Here is a 25,482-nt window from a genome sequence, read left to right as displayed (position 1 = left end):
GTGACTTTGAGGAGGGAACTAGGAGAATATAAGCACAATCCTTTGTGCCTAATCAACCAGCTGGTGGAATTTTAGACCTAAAAGGGAAACAAGCCTCACAAGATGGGATAGAATTCTATTGTATCAATAAGGACAACTCTCACCCTGTCTGGTGTGGCTCAGTGGATTGAGCACCGGCCTGCCAACTGAAAGGTCACTGGTTCAATTCCAAGTCAGGGCACATGCCTGGGTTGTGGGCCAGATCCCCAGCTGGGGGAATGTGAGAGGCAACAGATCCATGTAATCCATGTATCTCTTGAACACTGATGTTTCTCTCCCTCTCTTTCTCCCTCCCTTCCCCTCTAAAAGTAAATTAAAAAAAAAAAAAGGACAACTCCCTATCTAATCAATAAATAAGAATGTAACAGGAGCTATGCTGATAAAAGAAAAAAAGTCCATAAAGAAACAAAAATGATTAAGAGGAAGGGGTGTAATGTTTTTGTCCTTTCTCATGGTCAGAGAAAAAAATTAGTATGCATTAGGTTTTCTTAAAAATTAAAATGAATAAAAAGACCCAACAAAGCAGCACTAATATAGAGATTTTATTTAAACTGTATCGAGTTTTTACAGCACATTGCATTTTTGTCACAACGCAACTGCACAGTTTGGATTTTTGGCCACATCATGTCACACCCACAAGAGCTCTGAAAGGAGTATTTGATGAATACATCTGAGCCCAGAGTCTCTCTCCAAGGCCATGCAGTATGTTCACTGATGGGATAGTCCCTCAAAACAGCCATACAAAATAGACAGATACAGTCCCCTCAAATGTTACCAATCTTACTCCCCCTGAAAATGGGCTGAGTGAAGTGCAATGAAAATCAAGTTAATTAAAAAGCCACTCACAACTGGCAGTAAATTTTAATGATTGAGAAAATGCTTAGAAGAATTTTATGTGTCAGAGACAAGGGATAGCTTGTTACTTTTTCAATGATCTCAGGAATTTCCCAGACACAAAATCTCCATTATTCAACTCCATTTAAACCAAAAAGAGTTCTGCTTAGGCTGACCTAAATACGCCAAAACTTTTTAGGTTACATCCATGGCAAACATAAAAGGACAGATGCTTCTCTGTAGGATTGAAGTAAAGGTCAGGACAAATACGGTTCTTGTTCTAAATGCAGATCCTAGTCATTTCGAATAAAAAAAATTTTTTTCTAGGAAGCAACATGAAAGTAGCAGTTAGACAGCTACCACGGGAGTTTTAAAACAGGTTAAACCTAAGTGTGATTTACCTTTTATACACCAACAAATTAAGAAAAATGTATAAAGTAAATCCTAGTGGTTTCATTATAGGTCGAGAAGACTGTATCTGTCCCACCCACAGTACAAGGCTATATCACTGTATCTTTTGGTTAAGTGCCACGGGTATGTATTAGGATGAAAACAAACAAACAAACAAACAAATAGACAGAAACAATGTTTGGTCCAGATGGACACATTTTCTCTCCCAATTTTGGTATCAAGGCTTATTCTCTTCTGCTTGGGTTCCATTGTTAAGTGCACAGAAATAAACAGCAGCATTTGTACTGAAACCCTCACATACCAAACAGCATATTCTAGGAGGTAAAAACCAAACACTAAAGTCTACCCTCAAGATGTCAAGTGTTCAGGATAAGAAGCAGTGTGACCCAGAGGAGGCAGCAGCCAGGGGAAAGACAACATGAGGGAAATGGGCAATGGAACGACAACAAAAAAAACCATGGTTTTATTTTCATGCCAGGAGAGGATCAAGGTGTAGCTCCTGTGTTAGCACCAGGACAACTAGGAAAAGTCAGGCGCAAAGGGTAGGGCACGATCAGCAAATATTTCACAAGGATAATTTCTGCTTTTCCCTTTTCTCATTCTTCATAGTGCAGACCTCAAGAGCCATCACTGAATAACACAGATTACTGCCTTCATAGCTCAAAATAACTGATTTTTGCCAGGACTGAATATCAGCAGAGTTCCTCTGCTCCCAGAAATGTCTCACTCCCTAGAACTGTCCCCCTAAACTGAATATTCACTAATACTGGCTGATGAGCCAAGTGAAAAATACAGCAAAACCCCACTTGCTGAACCAGTCTTTAAACCGAACTCCACAGAAAGACAGAACTAATGCAACTAGAGGAAGTGCCTCTAAAGACTGAGCCTTCATGCACAGACACAGAGCACAGAGGTACAGGGTATAGTTCATTTCAACAGGATAGGAGTTCCTATCTTATATACTATAATCTGCTTTTTTCAAGGTGGAGGAGAGATGGATCTGGTTATCACTTGGAGTTTGGTTATACATAGGCCTTTCTATTGCTGTTTGGGGCACACATTACCAGGCAGTATCTATGAAATCATTATCTTGTGATCCCCCTGCCAAGAGAAAGAAGCTGAAGTCACCAACTCAACATTGAGCTTCCAGACTCTGGGTCTGGATGAGGACCATTTCCCCGAGGTGAATGTCTCACCCATAGAGGACCTTCTGTGAAATTGGAACTCCTCTGCTCCAGTCTCATGATACCGAGGATTTCTCAAAATGGTATCTTTGAGCTCTGTGATTTCATGAGCCACACCAAAAAACCTTCAAAACTACACCTGAAGCAGATCCTCCCTTCAAACCTGCTATAATTGGACAGGCCGTCTCCTCTGGCATTCAACTGGAAGCTGTAGCAATGGGTTTCTTCAGATGTTGGCTCATAAGTTCCCTGGCACGAGATACTTGGATGTGTTCATAACAAGAGTTACAGACGAGAACTGGGTCATAGAGTTGTTGATCAGGAATGGGCAACTTCAGGTGGCAGCAGCCAGCACAAAATACATTCCCACAATTTCTGCCAAAGGACAAAGAGAGAAGAGTTCACCAGAAATGCCACTATGCTGTACACCTGAAACTAATACAAAATAATAATGAATATACACTGTAGTTGAAGAAATTTTTTAAATAAAATAAATTCAAATATACTGAAAATAAATAATACTCTAAAAGGCCTTCCATGAACCAATGAAGAGAAAAGTTGGGAGCAAACAAAAATAGTTCCTGTAAATATGAGTTCTGTCTGGAAAAAGTCTAGCCATTGTGTGACAGCAGTGTAACCTAGCAGCCAAGGAGAGTGGACTGGAATGCACATGGGTGAACAATGACAACTTCACTGTACTAGTCAATGGGGGAAGTAGACGCTGTTGCGGGAACATGTGTACTGTGCAGCTGTCGCATTCAAACTGACTGAGCAAGTAAAGCAATAAATCTGCATCAACTTTTGTGTTAAGCTTCAACATCCCTCTGCAGAAACTATTCAGATGATTCAGAAGGCTGCAGCTATGGGCAGCTGGTGATTGGCAGGTTCATCAAGACAATGCACCCACTTGTGCATCACATCTTGTATAGCTTTTTGGCAAAACATCAAGTTACCCAGGTGACTCAGCCTGCCCACAGCCCAGATTTTGTACCCTGTGACTTCTGACTTTCCCCAAAACTAAAATCACCTTTGAAAGGGAAGAGATTTCAGATCATCAGTAAGATTCAGCAAAATGCAATGGGGCAGCTGATTGCAATTGGGAGAATTGTGTGAGGTCCCAACGTGCCTACTTTGAAGGGGACTGAGGTATCATTGTCCTATGTACAATGTTTCTTGTACCTTCTTCAATAAATGTCTCTATTTTTCATGTTACATACTTGGATACCTTCTGGACTTCATGTGTCCATTTTCAGATTAATTCAATTTCATTCATATAAATGTACCTCGCTGTTTTCTGAGCCATACCAAATCATATAAAGCATCTTACCTGCAATGGTGTCTTCGTTTGGCTAACCAGAATTCACAGTCACAGTTATAGCAATGTGATGCCATGTGGTCTGGAACCCAGCGAGTCACCTAACAGAAGGGATAAGAAAAAAAAAATCCAGGTCCTTGTCAACAGAGCAGAAGAGCAACCCTGCAACAAGGAGAGTGTCCCAGGAAAAGACGACGAAGCCTGTCTTTACATTGGCCACTATTCACCTAAAAAGGAAACACTCTGGCCCAGGCCCGGTAGCTCAGTCGGTTACAATGTTGTGCTATTACCCAAGAATGTGGGTTCAGTCGTCAGGGCACATACAAGAATCAGTTAATGAATACATAAACAACACATTAATGTTTCTTTCCCCACCCCCTCAACCTTCCTCCCTCAAAATCAATTAAGAAATAAAATAAAAACCAAAAAGACACTGTCTACTCAGTAGCTTACATAAGTACCCATATTTGCCTGGACATACCTCAGTCTCTTTTTTATCAACGGGTTCCCAGCTTGCTTCTGAAAGACAGTCGTCACTGTGATCAGAGCCAAAGTCTTCTGTATCACTGCCATCTGACTCCTTCAGACACGTCTGAAGAAAAGGTGAAGACATCAACTTCATCTTATCATCTCTAACATTTATTATTTCCTGGGCGTCATACACTAAGTGCATTACATGCATGAACTCCTCACAGCAACATCTTATGATGTATGCTATTATCATCCCCATTTTACAAATAAGGAAACTACACCACAGAGAAAGTTCAGAGATGACTGAGAGTAAAGCTGAGATTTGAACCTAGTGTTCTGGCTTCAGACCTATGCTCTTAACCAATATGCTATATCACATTATGTAAAGAATACTTCTTTTGTTACATCTAAACCTGGGGTTTGCAAACTGTAGCCCACAGGCCAAATCTAGCCCACTGCTTGTTTTTATAAATCAAGTTTTACTGGAAGACAGCCACACTCGTTTACTTACATATTGTCTATGGCTGCTTCTGCCAAGTAGTTGCAAAGGAGACACTATGTCCCACAAAGCCTAATGCATTTACTATCCGGACCTTTACCAAAAAAAGGTTGCTGACTGCTGTTCTAAATCATCACCCTGAGTAGTAAGAAGTTGTTGGCCCTGCCTGTCCCATCCCAGCAAGTGGACAGCAAGGATGTGGTAATGTCTTAACAGGAGGAAGTGAAGTGCCTGTGTAGATGACAAGATATTATGGGCAAGAAGCTGACCCTGAGAAACTCCCTGAGGACTGCTGTGCTAGTACCAGAAGCCTCCCAACACAGCAAAGCCTAAATGGTGCTCATCATCTCACCTAGGTTATTCCAAAGCACCCTAACCAGCCTCCCAACATGGGTTTCAACGGCCTCATCCACTTGACACACTACTGCTTGAGTAGTATTCTTAAAATACAAATCTGATGATATTACTCACTGGTCAAAAATGTTATCACAGCCCTGGCTGGCGTAGCTCAGTGGATTGAGTGCGGGCTGGGAACCAAAGTGTCCCAGATTCGATTCCCAGCCAGGGTACATTCCTAGGTTGCAGGCCATAACCCCCAGCAACTGCACATTGATGTTTCTCTGTCTCTCTCTCTGTCTCTCTCTGTCTCTCTCTCCCTCTCTCTCCCCCCCTCCCTTCCCTCCCTTCAAATAAATAAATAAAATCTTAAAAAAAAAAAAGGCTAACCTTTCTCAGTAGAATTATCTTTAAAAAAAAAAATCTTATCACCTTGGGGTAGAATCCAACAATAAGGGAACTCAAGCTGACCTTTCCAGTCCCTATCTACTTCTCTAGTATCACCTCCTCCCTCACCATTCTAGCACAAGTGTACATGCACACACACATACTACCCATTTGTTCAAGCTGTACCACTGGAATACCCATTGCCTCCATGTTTCTGCAAATGGTTATTTCCTTTCACTGTCCACCAAACTAAATGTGACACATTCATTAGCTCTCAGACCAGGCATTATCTTCTCAGGAATGCCTTCCCTGACCTTTCACTCTACCCCAGACCCCAATACCTGATGTTTCCCTATATCATAACACTTAAGAAATAATCAGTTGAATCGTTCGCTTGTCTCTCCCAATAGACTGTGAGCTCCATGAGAGCAGGTTCTATGCCTTGTCTTTCATCCTACAACCCACCCACCCGACACAGTGGCACACAGCAAGTACGCAATGAATGAATGTGGAATGGAAGGCTAATGGAGAGAATAAATGAATGGATGGGTGGCAGTGGGTGAATACTTACAAAATCATCCTCATAGTCCATGGGAGGCTCTGCTGGAGGGGCACAGCAGTGACGAATATCCAGCCTCATCTGCAGTTCCCTCACCTGTCGACGTAGCTGCTCTACCTCTTGTTTGTACCCTGCTTCAATTTGCCGCAGTCTATGCTGAATCACATCCGTGGGAAAGGGGAGTCCATCATCGTCCAGGTAGAGAGGAGGCACTGGAGAAGGGCAACTCAGTGGAACAGGCTTTGTGCTGGAGACCTGCTTTGGATGACTAGACAACCATATCCGGTTGTTTTTTCCCCCTGGACCAGTACAGTGTCCATTGGAATGACTAGAACAGAGAGGTGACTTTACCCCTTCTCTCTGAGCCCACTGGCTCCCGAAGCAGGGCCCCATTGCCCGCATCTGCTTACTGCTCAACCTCTTGCTACAACAGCCATAGGAAAGCAGCCGACGAGGGGTGGTCTCCCCACTCGGGAATGAAGTCATCATCCCTTGGAAGCTGTCCCAGTTGGACCCTAAAAAAGAGAACTCACTGATCTGGCTCTGAGAAATTGTCTTTCGGGCCAAATCCAATGGTACCTTTCCAAAGCGAGGGTTTTCCAATAACTGCCCATTCCTATTATTTCCTCTTTTGCCAGTATCTTCCTCCCCATGAATCAGATCTGGCACAGAAGTGGGCTGTTCCTGGTGGGAGATGCTTACCACAGACCCTGGGGAATCTTCATTGAGAAAGTCAGTGCTTGGGTCTAGAGCAGTTTGGCAGGTAGCACTCGGTGGGTTGCAAAGGGTAGCCAGATTGTGATCTGGAGCAGGTCTGAAGGATACACCTAGCATAGAATCTAGCTGGGCCTGCTGGGGGGCACCTGTAAGGGAGTCCTGGGAAGACTCAGGAAAATCACAAATTCTATCACACTTGTTGGAAATGACTTTAGAGAGTGCACTGATGGCTTCCTTTTCAGGACAATGTTCAGGCGGCTCCTCTGTGCCATCTAAAGTCCTACACAGCTCATCCTGGGCAGGAGGGGCTGGAGCTGGAGCCTTAGTCTCTTCCAGGACTTTGATCTCAGGATCAGAGGTGTTGCTCTTCATTTCCTGGGGCACCGCAGCACTGAGCAGTTTGTAACTTGGAGAACAGCTTTTGTGACTCGTAAGAGGTTTGTTGCTCAAGTAGTCTTTCTGGCTGCTGGGCAGAGGGGGAGGAAGACTCATTTCTCCTACAGTCTGCTGAGGACCTCCAACTCCAGATTCCACGAAGGCTGTCTCTGATCCCTCAGGATTGCTATGCCAGGGCTCCAGGCCTACCCTGGCCTCCTGACAGTGGTTATTCAGGTTAGGGTCACTAGATGTGCGTGTCAGAGGGCTGCTTGTGTCACAGGCAGAAAGAAGATCATCCATGGATCTAGTTTTAGGTAATCTGGAACGACAACACAACGTCACCAGGTCATGAAAGGGGAGCCACCTCCAATATATAGAATCAGGTCAGCAAAGCAATATCAAAGCCAGAGGTCACAAAAACTTATGACATTTAAGATTGCAAATAACCAATGTTCACTGCAAAAAGTCTACTCTGCAAAAAAGCGTAGGATGTTGAACCCTGTCCTCAAGAATACAGGATCTGTCCCAAGCTGTCATCAATCTTCACCCTACACAATCTCCCTGGGCAATCTCAACCACTCCTATAGTTTTAACTGCCTTCTAGGCTGGTGCCTTCTAAAGCTACCATTCCAGTCAGGATTACACCGGAGCCCAAACTTAATGTCTAGCCACCCGCTACACATGGTAAGATAGAAAGAAGATGGGTTGTGGAGCTAGACAATATTAGCTGTGATGCTAATTAGCTATATGACTACAAGTAAGGTATTTAACCTCTCAGAAACTTGGTTTCCTCCTCTATAAAATGATAATAAATTATACCATGTAGAGACACTATGATTCAAAATATAGAAAACCAACCACAAATTTATTAAGGCTACACTTACGGCTAATTTTTACAACTTTTCTTATTTAAATTATCTATCACAGTAGTAACCAACACACCTTTTCACAACCACTGAGCAACAATGTTCTCCTCTGAGTCACAAGTCTCAGAGTTTCCCATGGAAACTTCCCAGTATGTGGCACTCAAGAGTTCTAGAGGCATTTATGCACGCCAGATATGTAGCATTTTCAAAAATGACTTCCCTGATTTTTAACACAGTTCAAAAGTCTTTAAAGCAACAAAATCTTCAGAAAAAAAGTGCCAGGAAACAGCAGAGACATCACTGGGCTCCTATCTTCAGATACCTCGGTGCAGCCCTTACAGAAAAATCTCCCGTAGGTAGAATTACAATATAGCTGATTGTTCTAAGTGTTTGGTTTTTCAAACTTATTATGTCTTAAAGGTATGTTTGTGTTTGATTTTACTTTTGAGTCAATTTGATTTTTTGTGGCTTGAAATTCCAGGAAGGCAATAGCAATGGTTAGGACTCCAGTCTCTGGAGTCCCATAGCCAGGTCTAGAATCCCAGCTTGGTGACTTTTAAGTTTCTTGTTGCTGTTGTTGTTTGTTTATTTCTTAACAGAAACTTCCAAACATGTAAAAGAAGTAAAGAAGTCAACAAGAGAATATGAATAACTCCTACATACTCCTTAACCAGGCTGAACAACATCAAGAGTCTGCCATCTTCCACAGCTGATTCCTATGGGCACCAAAGGTTTAATCAATAAAATAATGCTGGCAGAGACATTAATGCCTGAGGAGTTTGGAGCAATGAAAGAACGCATCCAGCTAGGGTGGTCAGGGGAGGCTACACACAGAGGGCAGGATTTCAGAAGAATGGGTTGGACTTCAGTGGAAGAAGAGGAAAGAAGCCCGGGCACTGTTGATCTAGGAAAATGTAGAACCCAAGGTACGCAAGGTCAACTATTAGAGAAACCATTTCCTTTAAGACCTTTACACTACTTATTCCTCCAGATCCAACTCTTCACCTTGAACTGCCCATAGCACACCTCCTCTGCTGTGAACTCATATTTCACTCCCTACTTACCTATATCTCCTGTTTCTCCCCAAACTGACTCCTCAATTTTTCAATGTCTGTAGGGGCTACTGATGTTCTCCTGGTTTCTAAGCTCAGAGACCTGGAACCTGCCTTTGGTCCTCTTTACTTTTCACTTCTACCCTCCAACATCCAATCAACTCCATAGCCTGCTAATGACTTCTCTACAATGTCTGTGAATTTAATTCTTATCTTTCCTAAGGACTCGTCCCCCTTATATCTGAGTTACAACAGTGCTAGCTGGTCTCTTTCTCCAACTGCCAGGCTCACAGTGATTAGTTCCCCCAAAGTCCCACTGTCACCAGGCCACAATGACTTCCTACAATGATTTACTATTGACAACCGAATCAAAATAAACTCTTCAGTGTAATGTTCAAAGTCCTACGTTTATTTATTTCTATTCCTCAAAAATAGCCCCTTCTGAACTCCTGCCAGGTCCACAGAAAAGCTTCTTCTTCTTTTTTTTTTAAACTATTCCTCATGTATCCAATTTCTTTGGACCCCTCTCCACCAACCTTGTTACCAAACTCACAACTTCCTTTATTCTATTCATTTGTTTGTTCGTTTACGTATTTACTAAAGCACCTATTATGTGCCAGGCCCTGAGCCAGATACAGATACAAAAGAGCCATGATTCCTGCCTAGTCTTTTTTTTTTTAACTGATTTTGAGAGAGAGAAACATCAAATTGTTGTTCCACTTATTTATACATTCATTGGTTGCTTCTTGTATGTGCCCTGACTGGGGACTGAACCTGCAACCTTGGCGTGTCAGGATGATGCTCTAACCAACTGAGTCAGGGCCATACCTAGTCTTCCTTAAGAAGTTCTGTGAGTAAATAGTCACCAAATGACCCCTTTCTTATTTCTCATTTCTCTACTAACTTTGAACTACACACATTCTTATTTGCTTAGATGCTGACTTAGAGTTGTTCTCTAGTTGTCCTATGTCTTATTTTACAGCTTTGTAAAGTATCTTGAATAGGATCAGTATCTTCTATTTCTTTGATATCGTCCATAAAACCTAGTATAGTACCAGGCAACTTGTAGGTATTAAAGTAACATTTATTGATATAAAAATTATATATTGATGTAAGGCAATGATTGTTAAATAGGTCATAGAACTTACTGAGACTCAAAAGTTATGGCCCCTCTCTCTGAAAAAGTTAACTTATAAAGCTATACCGAAATTCTACATTGTTTGGGGGAAAAACACACAATTCCTTAAGCCTATCCATGAGCCCCTGAGAATGGACTCAGTTCCAAAAACCCTAAAACCATAATTTAGAGGGTTAGGGTTTTTTGTTTTCCTTTATAATAGTCAACCAGTTTTGTAAGTTATATATTTTTAAAGATGTATTTATTTATTTATTTTTAGAGATGGGAGAAGGGAGGGAGAAAGAGAAGGAAAGAAACATTCATGAATGGTTGCCTCTTGTGCACCCCCAACTGGGGACCTGGCCTGCAAACCAGGCATGTGCCCTGACTGGGAATCGAACCGGCAACCCTTGGTTTCACAAGCTGGCATTCAGTCCACTGAGCCACACCAGTCAGGGCTATGTAAGTTATTATTTTAATTTTAAAAACTTTCTGCCAGTACACAAAGATCAAAATTTGAAATGTACATATCCTTTGAATTCAGCATTTTCATTTCCAGGAATTTATCTGCAAAAATACTAGCACAAATGCAAAGGTACAAATATGAGATAATACTACTGCACTATACACTTATAAATGGTTTAAATGGTAAATATTATGTGTATTTATCACAATTTTTTAAAAAAGTTACACATATAAGGATATTAACTAAGACATTCCCTGTAATGACAAAAAATGAAAATCACCTAAATGCCTAATAGAAAATTGGTTATGTAAATTATACTCTAATTTTGGATGATTATGCAACCACTAAAGCAGTTTTATACTGTGATGTGGGAAAAACAATGTGCAGACCAGAATGCAAAACATGATTCTGTTTTTGTATTTTAAAAAAATGTTTCTATATGACAGTGGGAGATGTAGACATATCTGTGTAGAGAGAAAAGTCTGGGAAGACATGCACCAGAGTTTTAGCAGCGGACATCTGTGGGCACAAGGATCAGGGAGAGAGGACTTTTATTTTCTACTTTTATATCATGTGACTTTTTCTTTTAAATAAGGGACATGTGTTACTCTTGTAATTTAACCAACCTCCATTCTACTTTAAATATTCATCAGGAAAATAACTTTACTTTTTATGTCTCCCTTTAAAATATGCCTTTTTTCTGAGAAAGTAATGTAAAGGCCTCCCACCTTCCGGGAGCCCATTTCCCTGAGTCAGATGTTTCTGGAAGCTAATGCTGGACACTTCAAAGGTTACTACTAAGATAACAAGCTCCTCATGTGTTCTATCAGTGAATGTAAGACCATTCCCATAAACCTTCTGAAACAGTCCTTTCTGTCCTGTTCTCCTCTCCCCTGCTTGGATACGTCACACAGGGTGATAGCAGTTCTGGGAAAGAAGGTAACCAGTTTTATCCTAAGAGAGAGCCTTGAAAATGCACACAGTGCACTCCAGCCTAGCTACAAGTCCTGGGCCAAGTCTCTCCTTCAACCAACTCAAAAAGTTGCTTCTAAATATTTCATTTTTAAAAAAGACTAATACAAGCCCTGGCTGGTTAGCTCAGTTGGTCAGAGTGTCGTCCCAATATACTAAGGTTTTGGGTTCAATCCCTTGTCAGGGCACACTCAGATTCAACCAATGAATGCATGAATATGTGCAACAACAAAAATTGATGTTTCTCTCTCTCCCTCCCCCTCCTCTCACTCCCTTCCTCTTTCTCCCTAAAATCAATCAATCCATAAAGTAGATGCCCACTGTATAGGTAGGCCTTAAAACAAATACATACATATATACTGTACACACTAGTACAAAATTATACTTAACATAAAATGCAATTTAAAAAAGAGACAGCAACATTTAGGCAAGACACAAAGCAGTGATTGCCTTCTAGTAGAGAGAGGAGAGTGCAAGAAGGGCAATCTTACCTGTCCAGAGAGCGACCAGAGAACTCTTGGCTCTGAGCCACCGGGGAAAGGTAAAGATCCATGTTCTCCTCCCCGAGTGTGCATGGAGACGATGCTGGCAAGTAAACAGCTGTCCAGAGGTGCAGGGCCCGGACGTGACACACGGGATGCAGGACCTAGGGAAGTAGGCCCACACTAGTGTTTTGTTAGATGTTCCAGGGCCCTATGTCCTCCTCACTTGACTCGGCTTGTTCTCCCTATAGGTCCCTAAGCAGCACCTACAGGATGAGAGTTCAGGCTTACCATGTCTGAGCCAGGTGTGTAGAGAAAGTTATGAAAGTTTTTATTGCCAGCTCGCAGGAGGGCCCACACGGAGCAGGTCCGCTTGTAGATGTTACGCTTCTCTCGTTCGCAGGGGTTGTTGGCCAGGAACGTGCCATAGAGGCAGGAGTACGTGTGCTGCACCAGTTTGACCTATAGGGCCAAGAGAGCTTGCACCTGGGGGCCTTGGCTGCCATCCCCTCACTCTGGTCACAGGCTTTAGAACTTACCAGGAATGCTTCATTAAACTCAAACAGGCAAGGGAACTGCTTGAGCAACTGATGAACAGAATCAAGCCACTGGAGGAACACAGGACACTGTTCGTTTTGGTCTTCTGCATTCTCCTGGTGACCACAACGATCTCCAAACTTGTGTCCAAAATCCAGCCAGTCAGACTCTACTAATACTTGGAAGCCCTGCAAGGAAGACAGAGTTCAAGCACAGGGCCTCTCTGGAAAGGCTAGTGTCTTCTCCGTAGGGGATGCCCGAAGCAAGAAGCCAGCAGCTTCAGAGAATAGGAATGAACCTAGAAGAGGATTCAAAGCACCAATGGCCTCTATTAAAAATCCTCAACACAGATCCAGAGGGCTGGACACCTTCCCCACCAGCCCTTTCCCTCTGTCCTTTCCCACCCAACCCCTCTCAATACCTCCAATGTTCTGTAATACGGGTCCAGCAGTATTTTGGCCAGGGCTACGATCTGTGGCGTCCGGTCCCAGCCGTCTGAGCAGTGTACCAGCACAGGCCGGCCTTCCCGGTCTACTGTATTAGCTACCAGCACAGCTGCCTTTAGCATCACCGACAAGTGCTGCAGCCATTTGGTGCTCTCCAATGCCGACAACCAGCTACACAAGAGCAGAAATCACGTCTGTCACTAAAAGCACTGAAGCTACAACAGTCTCTCCACCACCCACAGCCAGCTACACCTAACAAAGCCCCTACTGAGGGCTGAAGCAAGAGCCCAGCCCATGGCCTTTCTGCCAAGAGATATCTAGCAGGAAGATCGGGAAGACAGGACCTGAGGCCAACAACAGACTCTTAGGATCAATAGAAAAACTGGGCAGCATCACATGCACATTTAGCCACTTCCTTTCCTCAGTTCTCCATGTTCTTTGAATACAACTGATCCAAACAAAAGGAACCCAATGTCCTGTAGCTGTGCCACAGTGCTGGCTGAGAAGTAGAAGTGTTCTTAATTAGGGGGAAAAAACAACCACCACCAAAAAAGAAGTGTTCTTGGAACTGACTCATTGCACCCAGGCCCTCAGGTCTCCTGCACGTGCACAGTTCCCATCTCCCCATCTAATCTTCAAGAACAGGAGGTACCAGGTAAGGGATGAGACGGGAAGAAGGACAGAGCTGGAACAAGGAACACCTACTTGCTGGGGTCTGGCATCTGGCTACACACGGCACGGAGATACTGGAAGCTGTTCCGGATGGCATGGATGTTGGCCATTCCCATGAACACAACCTCACAGTTGGGGTAGTACTCTGCAGACATGAAAAGGACAAGTGGAGTCTAAGAGCAAGTCCTGGAAACAGACAGGCAGGACAAAGGCAGTCCCAGTGAGCCGCTTCCTTGGCAGGGTGAACATTCCAGGATGGGAACTCACTATATTCTGGAAATCTCAGCCACCCTTTTATCTCTGGATACTCAGGTGCCATATACTAATAGTGGTAGTAATAACATTATTTACAAATGAGAGCCATAGCACTATTAGTAAAGACAATGTGAATTCTCAGTAAATAGTTGTTGTTCTGTGCCAGTAATTTTATACACATACCCTCTAATCATCCAACAACTTTGCAAGGTATGTATCATTCCCATTGGACAGAGAAGAAAATGAAACCTAAATAGATTGTTACTTAAGCATAGTTACCACTAGAAAGTGGCAGAATCCTGATTCCAAAGCAGGTTTGTTTGGCTCTTTCTACTACACTGCTGCACCCTGTTCTCTCCTCACCAAGGCTACCTGGGGCACAGGCTGGCTGCAGACACTGGGAGAACAGCAATACCTTCGCATTCGCAGCCTCCACCCTTGGCCCGGTTAGCCACTGCTGCTGTGTAGGATCGAGCATCCAGGATCAGCAGCTTCTGGGGAGTCGCTGTGCTCTCCACTCCAGAGCATGCAGTCAAGGAGGCATCTAAACACAGAGCAGGGAGAAGACCCTAGGTCAGCCAGCCACCCAGTCTCACCCTACGTCAGGACACTCCCTTTCAGAAGAATATACAACTGGAGATCCCTCACACCCCACAGCCTCCCGAAAGGCAGGGACCCCTGTGTTATATCTTCTTCCCATCCTCTCACTGACGACTCCCTGGAAGCCAATAAGGCCAAGGTGGGGGCCTGCTCCCCAGAGGACCAGCACCACCCACACCTTACCGAAGTCAGTATCACATGCCTCGCTGGCATCACTATTCCCAGTGCCGAGGGAGCCCCCACTGGCCCTGGTCCCCGGGTCGAGGGCACAGGCTTTAGCGATGGATGTGACCAGGTACTCATCATCAGCATTGCGCCAGCCCCACCAGCTGATCTCGGGCTGGCTGCAGCGTGCAATGGCAGCCCCGTTGCGTAGGTGTCTGACAGAGCAGAAAAAAAACATTATGCCCTTGGCATTCACAGCCTCCAGGGGCCACCACACTGAGACTCCAGGGGGCCAAGATCTCCAAAGCCAACAGAGGCTACCTGTTCATCCAGGCCATGAAAACAGCAACCGAAAACCCCTAGGGGGCTTTCTAGTTTACAAAGTGCTGCCATACACATTTCTCAAATGGACTCTACATCCCCAAGGTGACCTTGACTCATCAAATCTGCACAGCATCTGCTCCAGGTACAGACACCCAGCAGGAGAACCAAGCTGAGCCCAGAGCATGAACAACTCCAGACCTCAGCACCTGTCTCACTCGAGTTTAGCTGCCGTGTTCCAGTCAGGGGTCGGCTTTATTGGCGAAGAGCCAGACAATAAATTTTCAGCTTTGCAGGTCGCAATCAGTCTGTCACACATCCTTCTATCTGTTTTATTTTTCTTAAACAATCCTTTATGAATGTAAAAACCAATCATAGCTCACAGGCTGTATGTAAAACAGGATTTTGGTTCACAGGCCATTTTGCCAACCCCTGTTCTAAGGTAATACTTTATATACACACACATCTTCAAAACAACAACAACAACAACAACAACAACAAAAAGTCAACAAACTCCCTAAAAGCCTCATCCTTAGGAGAGAAGAAATTGAGGCAGTTTTTATTTTAAAATTATTTCATAGCCCCTTCCTCCACAGGGTATCAATTCTCAGTCAACCACACAGCTGCACACCTCCACTTCTGACTCCTTGCTTGTTGCATAAAAAAACGTCCTCCCTATTTCCATCCCCCATGGCCTCACCTATACACAACCACGGGGATCCGCTTCCAAGAACGGAAGGAAGCCACATTCTCCAGCTCTTTATCTGTGATCCACACAGGAACCAGCAGCTTCTGGGGGTAACTGGGACACAATCTGAGAAGAGACCAGATGTGGTCACCCAGCTTGATCTAAGACAGGTGATAACAAGATCCCCAGGATGGCTCTGTGGGAAGAGGGACTGGGAAGAGGGACTGGGAGCCCTCCTCCCCAGAGAGCCTGGGGAGCTATGCCCACCGCGCTTTATTCACACATGGAGGGGTCTGGGTCTGGAATGGTGTTTTGGTCTCCCCACCCCTGCCTTCTCACTTGTAGTTGTTGTTGATATGAGAGACTCTCCAGACGTTCTGCAGGTCAAAGCCCATCCTTGCGAGCTCAGCCTCCTGCCGACATCGTATGTGTTCTCCTGCAACACAGCCCCCATGCCTGTCAGCATCCATGGGCACCATGTCCAGGGGTGGGGGTAGGATAAGAACCAAGTAAGAAACCTCACAATGAAAACAGCCTGTCCTCACCTGGCTGACACAAGTGGGTGTGCTGGTCCTCCTCAGTCAGCCCCAGGCACCAGGCATGGTAGGCAAAGGCAAAGAGATCCTCAGGCTTGGCAGGTCTCGCCGTGGCCCGGCTTAGCCGTGACAGCCACTCTTGGCACTGCTTGAAAGTGGAGAAGTGGCATCTGCCAGGCAAAAAGCCACAGAGTGAGGCAAGAGGCAGATGTGCATTGGGAACAAAAGGGTCAAATATGGTCACAGAGAAGCTGTGGGGAGAAGAGGCTGCAAAGCAGCAGGTACCAGAGACCCCGGGGAGGATCAGGGACACTGACCAACACCCAAGAGAAGTTGTCTTTGTGACAATTCTCTTCCCAAGAACTCCTGTCCTTGAGACATAACTGTCTCCTCTAATGGGGCTCCATCATTGCTCATGTCAAATACAAAGGTCTTCGCATGGCCGAGAATCGCCGCTCCTTGTGTTCTCTCTCACGACTCCTTAACACAGATCTGCCTCAGCCTGGGGGTCCTGCTCATGTTTCTCCTGTCTTTGTGTTTTCACTTCTGCCTGGTAATGTCTTCTCTTGGTCTAGCCACATTCTACTGATACTTTGAAGATAGTTCCAGTCCCACCTCTTCCTGGAAATCTTCCCAGCCTACTCAGTTCCACAGACCCTTCCTTTCTTATTTTCAACGTGCTTGGAGTATTAAACATTAAGTTTTTCCATAGCGTATTGCCACATGTTATCTCTTCGTTCCGAAATGGACTTTAGCCACCTTGAAGGGAAGGGCAATGCAGATTCTCCTTCTGAATTCCTACAGGCTAAGCACATGGCAGGCTCTAAACGAGATACCCTTGGGGTCATCCCAGACTCCTCTTTCCCTCACATCCAATCTGCAAGCAAATCCTGTCATCTTCACTTTCACAAGTCAGACTGCTTCTCAGTATTTTGAGAATAGTAGAGCTACCACCCTACACAAGCCAGCATGCTCTCTAACCTGCAACAGTGTCTTAACCAGTCTTCTAACCTCTGCCCTTGCTTTTGCCCTGTCCCCCCTTCTATCTATTCTCAGTATAGCAGCCAGAAGGATTCCATTAAACATTAATCAGATCACATCATTCCTTTGCACAAAATCCTCCGGTGGCCTCTCATTTCCCTCAAAGTAAAAGCCAGTCATATGGCAGCCTGGCTTTCATTTTTGCTTTTTACTTTTACTTTTATATGTAAGACCCTGACCTCTCAGGTCTTATACCCTACCACCCTCACCCACGTGCACTCCACTCCGGCCGCACTAACCTCCTTACCATTCTTTCAATACGCCAAGTACAGACCCATGCAGAGACTCTGCGCTCAGTGACCTCTGTCTGTTAGCACACACTTCCCCCGAACACTTTCTTCAGGTCTTAACTCAAATGTCACCTTTTCAGTGCAGCCTCCTCAAATCACTTTGTCTAAAGCTACAACCTTCAACCCCACAGCATTCGATGTCCCCTTTCCCTGCTATATTTTCTACCTTTGCACTTAGCATCATGTAACATGTTTTACTTATTATTTACTCCTGATATCTCCCCTTTGGAATATAAGCTACACGAGGTCAGAAAGTTTTGTGTCCTTGTTCCCTGTTGTATCCCCAGTGCTTAGAACGTCTGACGTAGGACAGGACATTCAGTAAGCGTATGTTTAGTGAATAAATAAATGAACCAACAATAAAGATATCATTCTATGAGCTTTCATACATATTCTCTCATTTATTCCCTATGAGGATGCATGAGCTAAATATTATCCCCATTTCTTCAGGTCAAGATGCTGTGGGTCAGAAAATTGACCTTCCAACCCAGACGAGATTTTCACCCCCCCCCCCCCCAGCAATTATGAAAGTAAGCACTGTTTTTCCTTTCTTGCTCCATAGAGAAACCCTGCAGCAGAGAGGTCTGGGCAAAACGAGGGTGAGAGAACCAGAGTGAGGCACCATTATTCTCACCTCACCACTTTGGAGTCCTTGCAGGCGATGTGCAACTGGAACATATCACGGCTCTCCACACTGTCAATCATCCGGAGAGGGACCTTCAGAGGAAAGGCAAACCGGCTCAGGACCCACTCTCCACCTCACTCTCCATCCCCACCCCAGCCCAGATGATGACGTATCAACAGAAGAAAGGAAACCGACATCTACTGAGTGCCTGTTTATTGCCTGATAATTGTGCGTCCTCTATGTATGGGACCCCAATTAATAATCACAAGAACCCTGAAAGGCAACTGTTTTCACCCATATTATTTAGAAGGATATTGAGCCTCAGATGGGTGACTTGACCAAGGCCACAAAGTTGACAAGTAGTGCTCTTCCAACAATGCCACTATGTCCCTTAGAAAAGCCAGCAACAGAATAAGGGAAAGAGAGAAGAGGGGAAGGAAGAGTAAGTGAGAGACAGAAGACCTACAACTAGGAGAATGAGGCAGGAAAACAAACTGAAAAAAAAAAAAAGAAGGAAACCCCAACTTTTTGGAGACATGATCCAGTAGAGCATTGGAGCAATACCACCTTGCACCTCACAGGGATTCTGGCTTGGTTGTGGGAGAACATGACAGGAACTCACGTTGATGACAGAATCCTTGAACTTGATGTGCAGCCGGTAGTTGGAGATAGCAATGAGGGCATCGGCTGCCCGACCCAGGAACTCCACTCCTTCACCCTGTAGCACTGTGAAGGGCACCTGCGGAGGCACAGAAGAACCCTCAGTCCAGAACTGAGTCATCCTTCCAATCCCCTCCCCAGTCCCTGACCTGTGGGGTTCCCTCTAGAAAAGCTGGGCCAAGACAGGACAGAAGAGTCCTCTCCACGGTAACAGCACCAGGCACCAGCCGTACAAGAAAGCTGCTTCTCTTCCCCTGGGGCCAAAGGCTCCATAATACACGTGCAGACAGACTCTTTTCCCTTCAAAGACTGGGGAGCAGGAAGCCAGAGCTCCAGTGCTAGATCCCCTTGTAGACATTTGGGGGATGGAGGATTTTTTTTTAACCGAGCCGGGAACTCCACCCACCCTGGGCCCCCAACTCCTCCTTACCTGCAGATTCTCCTCCTCTTTCACTAGTTCCTTGGGGGGGAACAGATCCTTGGCTTGGATGTACTCCAGGCTGGGGGGCCCCTCCTCACCCTGTGGGGAAGGCCTCAGTCCTAAGTCACCAGGCTCCAATTGACCCATTAGGCCTCATTCTGTTTCCTTCTCTTCAATAAACCCACATATACCCCACAGTCACTTATAAAGGTTCTGGTCACCAGAGGAGGGAAAGGAGACCTGGCTTGCTGGGAGGGATAGGATGGAGGGGGTACTCAAGCCTAGTAAGCCTCAGGGAAGGGGAACATTCAAAGAGAAACTAGCAATCTGCTCCTCAAAGGGGGACTCTCCTGTAGAACCAAAATTTCCCAAGTGGAGGAGGAGAGAAACCTAAGAAAAAGAAAGACTAATGTAAAGGAAAGACAGAAGCGGGAACAGGAAGTGCTGCCCTGAGGAAAAAGGGCCCTGTGTGGCAGCTGGTTAGAGAGAGAGGAGGGAAAGCAGGCACCTCAGGCCACTGAGGCTTCAATCTGGTGGAGAAGGAGACAAAGAAGAGTTGGGCTGGGGGATTCAGTCCTGTGCCTCTAGAGGGCCTTCATGGATGCTTTTGAAAGGATGTGTTTTGGAGCTGAGCTGATCTTCTCACACTGCTAACCAGCCCCCAACACCTGCCAAGCCACCTGCCCTACCTGCTGATCTGAGGGGAATTCCTGAGGATACCCACAGCAAGCAGAAGTCACTCCTCTCCCAACCACCAGGGAGGAGGGGAGAGGGAATCCACGCGCCTAGGAGGAACAGGAAGACCCAAGGACAACCAGGGTAGAGGCCTGGCAGAAACCCACAGAGGGTGAGGAGGGGAGGGTGGGAACATCTGAGAGGACAGATGGGGAAGCTAGGAAGAAGCATTAAACCAGAGGGGAGGAGGGGAGGGCTGGGAATGATGCAGAGGTACGGAGGCCTGCCGAGCCAGGGAAGATGGAGAACAGAGGCAATCTGGGGGACAGTCAAGGAGAAAAGGCTGTCGTGTTAGGTGAGGGATGGAGTGGTGGAAGGGGGAGGGGACTGGAGCCAGGGAGACAGCTCAGACATCCTGTGCTCCCCAACCAGCCCCCCTAACATCCCAGAGGGCCTTCTAGCCACATCCCACATCCCCTAGCAAGAATGCAGCGGGTGGGACCAAGATGGAGAGGCGGAGGTAAAGGAATGTACCCCTGCAGGGCGGAGCCTGGAGATCTGCAGTCAAGGGCAGTGGCTGCGGGACCAGCATGGGTCACAGAATTTCCATCCCTGGCCTTCGACAACCCCCAGCACTCGAAGATCAAAGCATATCCAAGAAAGAAAAGGAATAACCCCCCTCTCCTTCCAGAGGCCTTGGGAAGGGGGATGGGCTGAAATTCGGAATCTCGAAGGCTGGCCCTGGGCGGGGCTGAGGGTGCAGCAAGCGCTGGGGCCCCAGGGCCCACGCAGGCGGGGCCGGCACTTACAAAGCAGCTGAGCATGGAGCAGGAGACGCGGGCGGTCAAGCTCATGGTCGCGGGAGGTCTGGGCTAGCGCACATGTCCCGGGAGCCACTGCGCTGCCCGCAAGCCCCGGGCTCTCGCCGCATCCCGGCTGCGGGGCCTGCCAGGTGCAGCCTCGGGGGCCAGGAGGCAAGCGCGCTGGCGGAGGGGCCTCGGCGCGACTCTGGCTTGCCTCTCCCCTCCTCTCCACAATGGAGCGAGCCCAGCTCCGCCCTTCGGCACAAGCGCGAAAGGGAGGGGAGCCAAGAGAGGGGAGCGCCTGAAAACGCGCGGGGAAGGCGGGGGCGGGTCTCGAGGACCCGCCCACAGTCGCAGGCTCCTCCCTCCCCGCAGCCTCACAGCCGCGTGGGAGGGAGTCCTCAGGGGACGTCTAGGGGATTTCGGGAGACTCCGTTGCAGGACAGTCCCTAGACCGCATGAAAGGGGAAGGCGAGACGCCTACATCTTCTCATTTCCCATCTTCCCAGGTGAGCAACCTCACATCCCTCCTTTCACAAACCCGGCCCTGCGCTCTACTCCTCCCCCCAACTTTGAGTTCCTTCGGTGCCTGTTCTTAATTCCCAAGATGAAGCTCACCTACCTATACCTCATGCCCTCTCCAGTTTGAAGGCTTCGTCGTTTCCCTCCAAAACCACCACCCATCGTACCCCTGGCCGTCAGTGTCCTCCAGTCCCCCGACCTCACTAAATCCCACTCCCTGGTTGCTCCTTAGAATGGACACTGGGCTACTGCCAGATTGGGCATTCCACACTCAGGAAAAAGAGATTCTCTAAGTGTTTTATTCCAAGACCCCTGCCCAACCCTACCCCTTCGGCTCCATCTCTCCTGGTTTCACATCCTCTAACTTCTGGGTAAGAAAGTCTTTCTTGGAAGAGAAAGAATTTCTTAGGTTGATAGGGAGAAGAACTGGAACTATACACTACAGAAGCTATGCAAAAACAAAACCTAAAACCCAAGAGTAGGTGCATGGTGGGAGTTGGGTAGAGGGCCAAGGAATAAGGAGCAGTGACAACAGCCCAAGATATCACCAAGAGTCACAGAAGGAGCTGGTTTGTACTCCACACTTCTTGTGCCTGGTAACTTTCAGAAACCAAAGCTTTCTTTAGTTTAGACTTGAGTTTAGGTTTGGATTTCAGTTTGGGTTTTGGAGGAAGAGAAGAATGGGAGAAAAACATAACATTTTATTAGGCATCTACTATGAGCCAGACAGACATGTTTCAAATTTTATCTCACTAAAACTTTTCAACTCCCCAAGAAGTAAGCCTTATCCTGTTTTACTGGTGAGACTTCAGGCTTAGAATGAAAGTATGCAGTTACAGTTCATGGAAAATACAGGGAATCATTATAACCACTCCCACCACCCCCAGAGATATTCTGGGCACCTAGAGGGTGCTGTCCTGCTATATATCCAGTCATCTGTTGCCTGCAGTAGCTTAACAGACAGAAGCATCTTGGAGCTGGAGAAGCCCCACAGTTTTGGTGAAGTCACTTCTGATAACGGCTCCTACAATATTCAAGGGCCCCACTAGGAAACACAAGGATCTTGTGATAAAGAAGGCATGGCTTCCAGACCACAACAGAGAGCTTCTACCAGGGATGCAAAAGAAGAACCATTATAAAAGGCTAAGAGAGCCAGTGGTAGTGTGAGGAAGGCATGGAATAACAGATGGCAAAAGACTAGAGAGTTCCTTTCCCAGACCCATATATTGGCTGAGAGCAAATGAACCCTGTTTAGGAGCTGAACAGAGTAGCATGGAGCTCAAGGTCCAGGAGGGGTGGGGAAGTTTCATGGAGAAAGACACAAGATTTACAAAAAAAACCAGAAAAGTCTGAGGAAAGAGAGTACTCACCATTCTACCGTGGTGAGGGTTCTGGCTGCCTGTTTCTCACTGTAAGGAGACAGAGAAACATTAGAATCGAGAACACCATTAACATCACCATAGAATCAACACATGCCACATATACATCTACTCCCGAACTGTTCTACAACTCTTAGTCTCCTTCCTCACCGAGAATCCAGCCTCTCCACAAGTCAGCAAGCAAGACAGGGGCAATGGGAGCTACATAGGGAGAAAGCAACAAGTGATTCTGCAGGGTATGAAATCAGCCACAAAGTTCTGGAGCAAGAATGAGTATTATCCAAGATTATTCATCAGAATTCAAGAGTCCTGATTCCCAGGCCCAGAAGGAAAAGTAGAAAACACTCCAGACCCTGTTCTTTGTGGGGGAACAAAAGAACTGCAAACACTGAAGAGACGGAGGCTGCTCAACTAGGACTCACTTCTGGCCCTTGTGGGGACATGAAACCACAGGAATGCTCTTCCAGCCTCTGAGTCTGGGAGTAGCACCCACCTGACCTGTTTACTAGGGGCAGAGTCCAGACCAGAGGACAAGAGGGAGGGGACCACAGCCTGTGATCAGAAGGCAGCAGGGCTGGACAGGTCCTGTTGAATATAGTTGACACTAACTGGGGTGCAGGTTAGTGTAAGGAGGCCACAAAACAGGGATAGAATCGGACCAGCCCCGGCCTCAGTCAGTACCTATCAAATGGGCACAAGCAACAAATTTCAGAATGGGCATCCTTGGCCCACTTAGGGAGCGAGGCCCAGGTTTCACTTACACTTTTATGCCTGCTATCTGAGCTTGGGTACTCCAGTAGTACTCCCCACCCCACCCCACCCCCAGCCTCCAAGGGTGCATGGGTAAAAGCCTCCATCTGTGCTTCTGCCCACCTCCCTGATCACAGCCCACGCTTCCTCATGGGGGAGCCAGCAAGCGGCAAGCCAAAGGTGCTGCCTCACCGCCCACTGGCACGCAGCCTCAGGGAAATGGGGAAAACACGGACCAAGCCTGAGAGGCCCAGGGTTCCTAAACCTAAGGGATCTGGCCCTGGGTGGTGGGGTGGGGGGGGCGGGCCAGGCTGGAGGGGGAGCCCAGGTGCCCAGGTTCTAGGGGCGGGGCCTAAATGCCCGGAGGCGGAGCCCGAGTGACAGAGGGCGGGACTCACGAAAGCTGTGGGGTCGGGGCGGGGCCGGGCAAAACACGGTCATTGCGGTTCCCAGACTGGCAGTGCACGGGGGCACGGTGACTCACCCAGGCGGCGTCCGCCCGACCCTCCGAGACCGCGCTCTCACCACTTCCGTCTCCCGCAGCTGCTGAGGCCGCGCAGCTACGACCCCACAACGGTGCCCCACTCCGCAACCAATCGTATCCCTCGTCTGTGCCCGCCCTGGCCAATCGCCACACCATGTCCCGCCTTGCCCCCACTACGTAGTCACCGCCCCCACCCTCCACACCGCTCACTGGTCAAATTGGGCAGACGCCCTCCCAAGCTTTAGCCTATCGGGTGCCAGGAGACCAGACTGTACCTGGAGGAGGTGAGGAGCTGGAGAAGAGACGCAACCAATGGGAAATCACAGCGCGTCCCTGCGGCAGCCAATGGGAGAGCAGTAAAAGGGGGGCTGCTGGTTAAAGCTCCAGGGGCCGGAAGTGGGAGAGGCCTGTCGCCTGCTGGCAGCACAATGGAGGCGGGGCCTTATAGGGACTCAGGCCTCACAGCCACTTCCGGTGACGACCCATCCCTGGGAGTATTTCTCAAAAAGATCCCCGGTGGCACCTTAGTTTATCCATTTCCCCTTTTGGTTTCGCTGCTATCGTCTTGTCCTAAAGCCGGAAAAAGAGAAAAGGTCCCGCAGTCTGAGAGAGGAAGGAGGGCTGGGCCTGAGGCTCCGTCTCGGTCTTCTCTGACTGGCGGCGGGAGGATTTTTCCTCCTCTGCGTCTGGACGGATTCCCCCGACCCTCACTTTTCATCGGCCAGCAGGCCCTGCAGTCCTTCATGACATGCATGGTTCTGTGAGTCCTGAGTAAAGCTGTCTCATCTGAGAGATTGGAAACCTGAATCTGAGATTGCCACTAACTAGCTGCCACCTCCTAATCTGTAAAGGAAGTGGGGATAAGACTCTACGACGAAGCTCTCCGCTCTGCCCTTCCTGTCCTGGGAGCCAGAGCAGACAGTTGGGCAGAAGGTGGCCGCTGGAGGGCGCCGGGTGACCCCGGAATACCAGTTACCCTGACCAAAACGGAGAACAATTGATTCAGATTCTCTACTGATAGCTTTGAGTTTGGAGTGGGCTCTGAACGCTTTTTTTTTTTTTTTTGAGTGCTAAATATTGATTTGTTGTTCCACTTGTATATCTTATTTATGCATTCATTGGTTGATTCTTGCATGTGCCCTGACAGGACTGAACATGCAACCTTGGTGTATCTAGATGATGTTCTGAGCTACCGCTAGAACTTGGGCCTGAATGCTTTAATGCCAGGCCTCAGAGCCAAAATATTTTAACGTGTCTTTATAAAACATCGGAACTTTTACTACAGTTAGTAAATTCCAGGAAAACAGAAACATTTTCCTGTGTTCACAGCCTTACTTCCAGGGTTTAGAACAGTGTCTGCTACCTAGATGCTGCTTAAATATTGTTAAAAACTGAACACTTCCAGGGCAGTGGCTACTTTATTCATTCCCAGCATTTACTGTAGTGTTTGGTGATTGCAAAGATTTCAACATTTGTTCAGTGCTCTATCACAGGCTTTCTAGAGGGCAGAGCTCAATTATGCATATC

The 25,482-nt window shown here is 46.9% G+C and overlaps 1 protein-coding gene across 5 annotated transcripts; it reads right to left on the bottom strand.

Annotated features, from left to right (window-relative positions):
- Positions 1 to 566: 566 nt before the first annotated feature.
- On the bottom strand, positions 567 to 24,899 carry MTMR4 (myotubularin related protein 4). Of its 5 annotated transcripts, none has more exons than XM_036033661.1 (19): positions 24,231 to 24,899; positions 22,713 to 22,751; positions 19,352 to 19,441; positions 18,884 to 19,000; positions 18,271 to 18,353; positions 16,315 to 16,475; positions 16,109 to 16,205; positions 15,782 to 15,895; positions 14,779 to 14,975; positions 14,411 to 14,539; positions 13,774 to 13,885; positions 13,044 to 13,239; positions 12,625 to 12,810; positions 12,377 to 12,547; positions 12,095 to 12,249; positions 6,048 to 7,449; positions 4,265 to 4,375; positions 3,796 to 3,884; positions 792 to 2,843 (listed from the first exon to the last, which is right to left on the bottom strand). In XM_036033661.1, exons 2-19 carry the CDS (start codon positions 22,713 to 22,715, stop codon positions 2,666 to 2,668), a joined length of 3,591 nt encoding a protein of 1,196 aa, XP_035889554.1. In that variant the 5' UTR covers positions 22,716 to 22,751; positions 24,231 to 24,899; the 3' UTR covers positions 792 to 2,665. The 5 variants fall into 5 exon arrangements, with proteins under 5 accessions (XP_028376616.1, XP_035889554.1, XP_028376617.1 ...); XM_028520816.2 differs by lacking the exon at positions 24,231 to 24,899 and adding an exon at positions 23,956 to 24,068; XM_036033660.1 differs by lacking the exon at positions 24,231 to 24,899 and adding an exon at positions 23,144 to 23,165.
- Between the last annotated feature and the right edge of the window lie 583 nt (positions 24,900 to 25,482).

The sequence above is a fragment of the Phyllostomus discolor genome, chromosome 8, assembly GCF_004126475.2.
Source record: "Phyllostomus discolor isolate MPI-MPIP mPhyDis1 chromosome 8, mPhyDis1.pri.v3, whole genome shotgun sequence".
Taxonomy (NCBI): Eukaryota; Metazoa; Chordata; class Mammalia; order Chiroptera; family Phyllostomidae; genus Phyllostomus; species Phyllostomus discolor.
This window is presented reverse-complemented; position numbering and strand designations above follow the sequence as displayed.

Bases quoted from the DNA above. Each gene is read 5' to 3' on its own strand.
- MTMR4 (XM_028520814.2), bottom strand. From the start codon at position 19,489: ATGGGTCAATTGGAGCCTGGTGACTTAGGACTGAGGCCTTCCCCACAG. The intron at 19,001-19,351 runs GTAAGGAGGAGT...GTGCCTCCGCAG, and splicing joins AAGAGGAGGAGAATCTGCAG to GTGCCCTTCACAGTGCTACA. The intron at 2,844-3,795 runs GTAAGATGCTTT...GTCCTTTGGCAG, and splicing joins AAACGAAGACACCATTGCAG to AAATTGTGGGAATGTATTTT.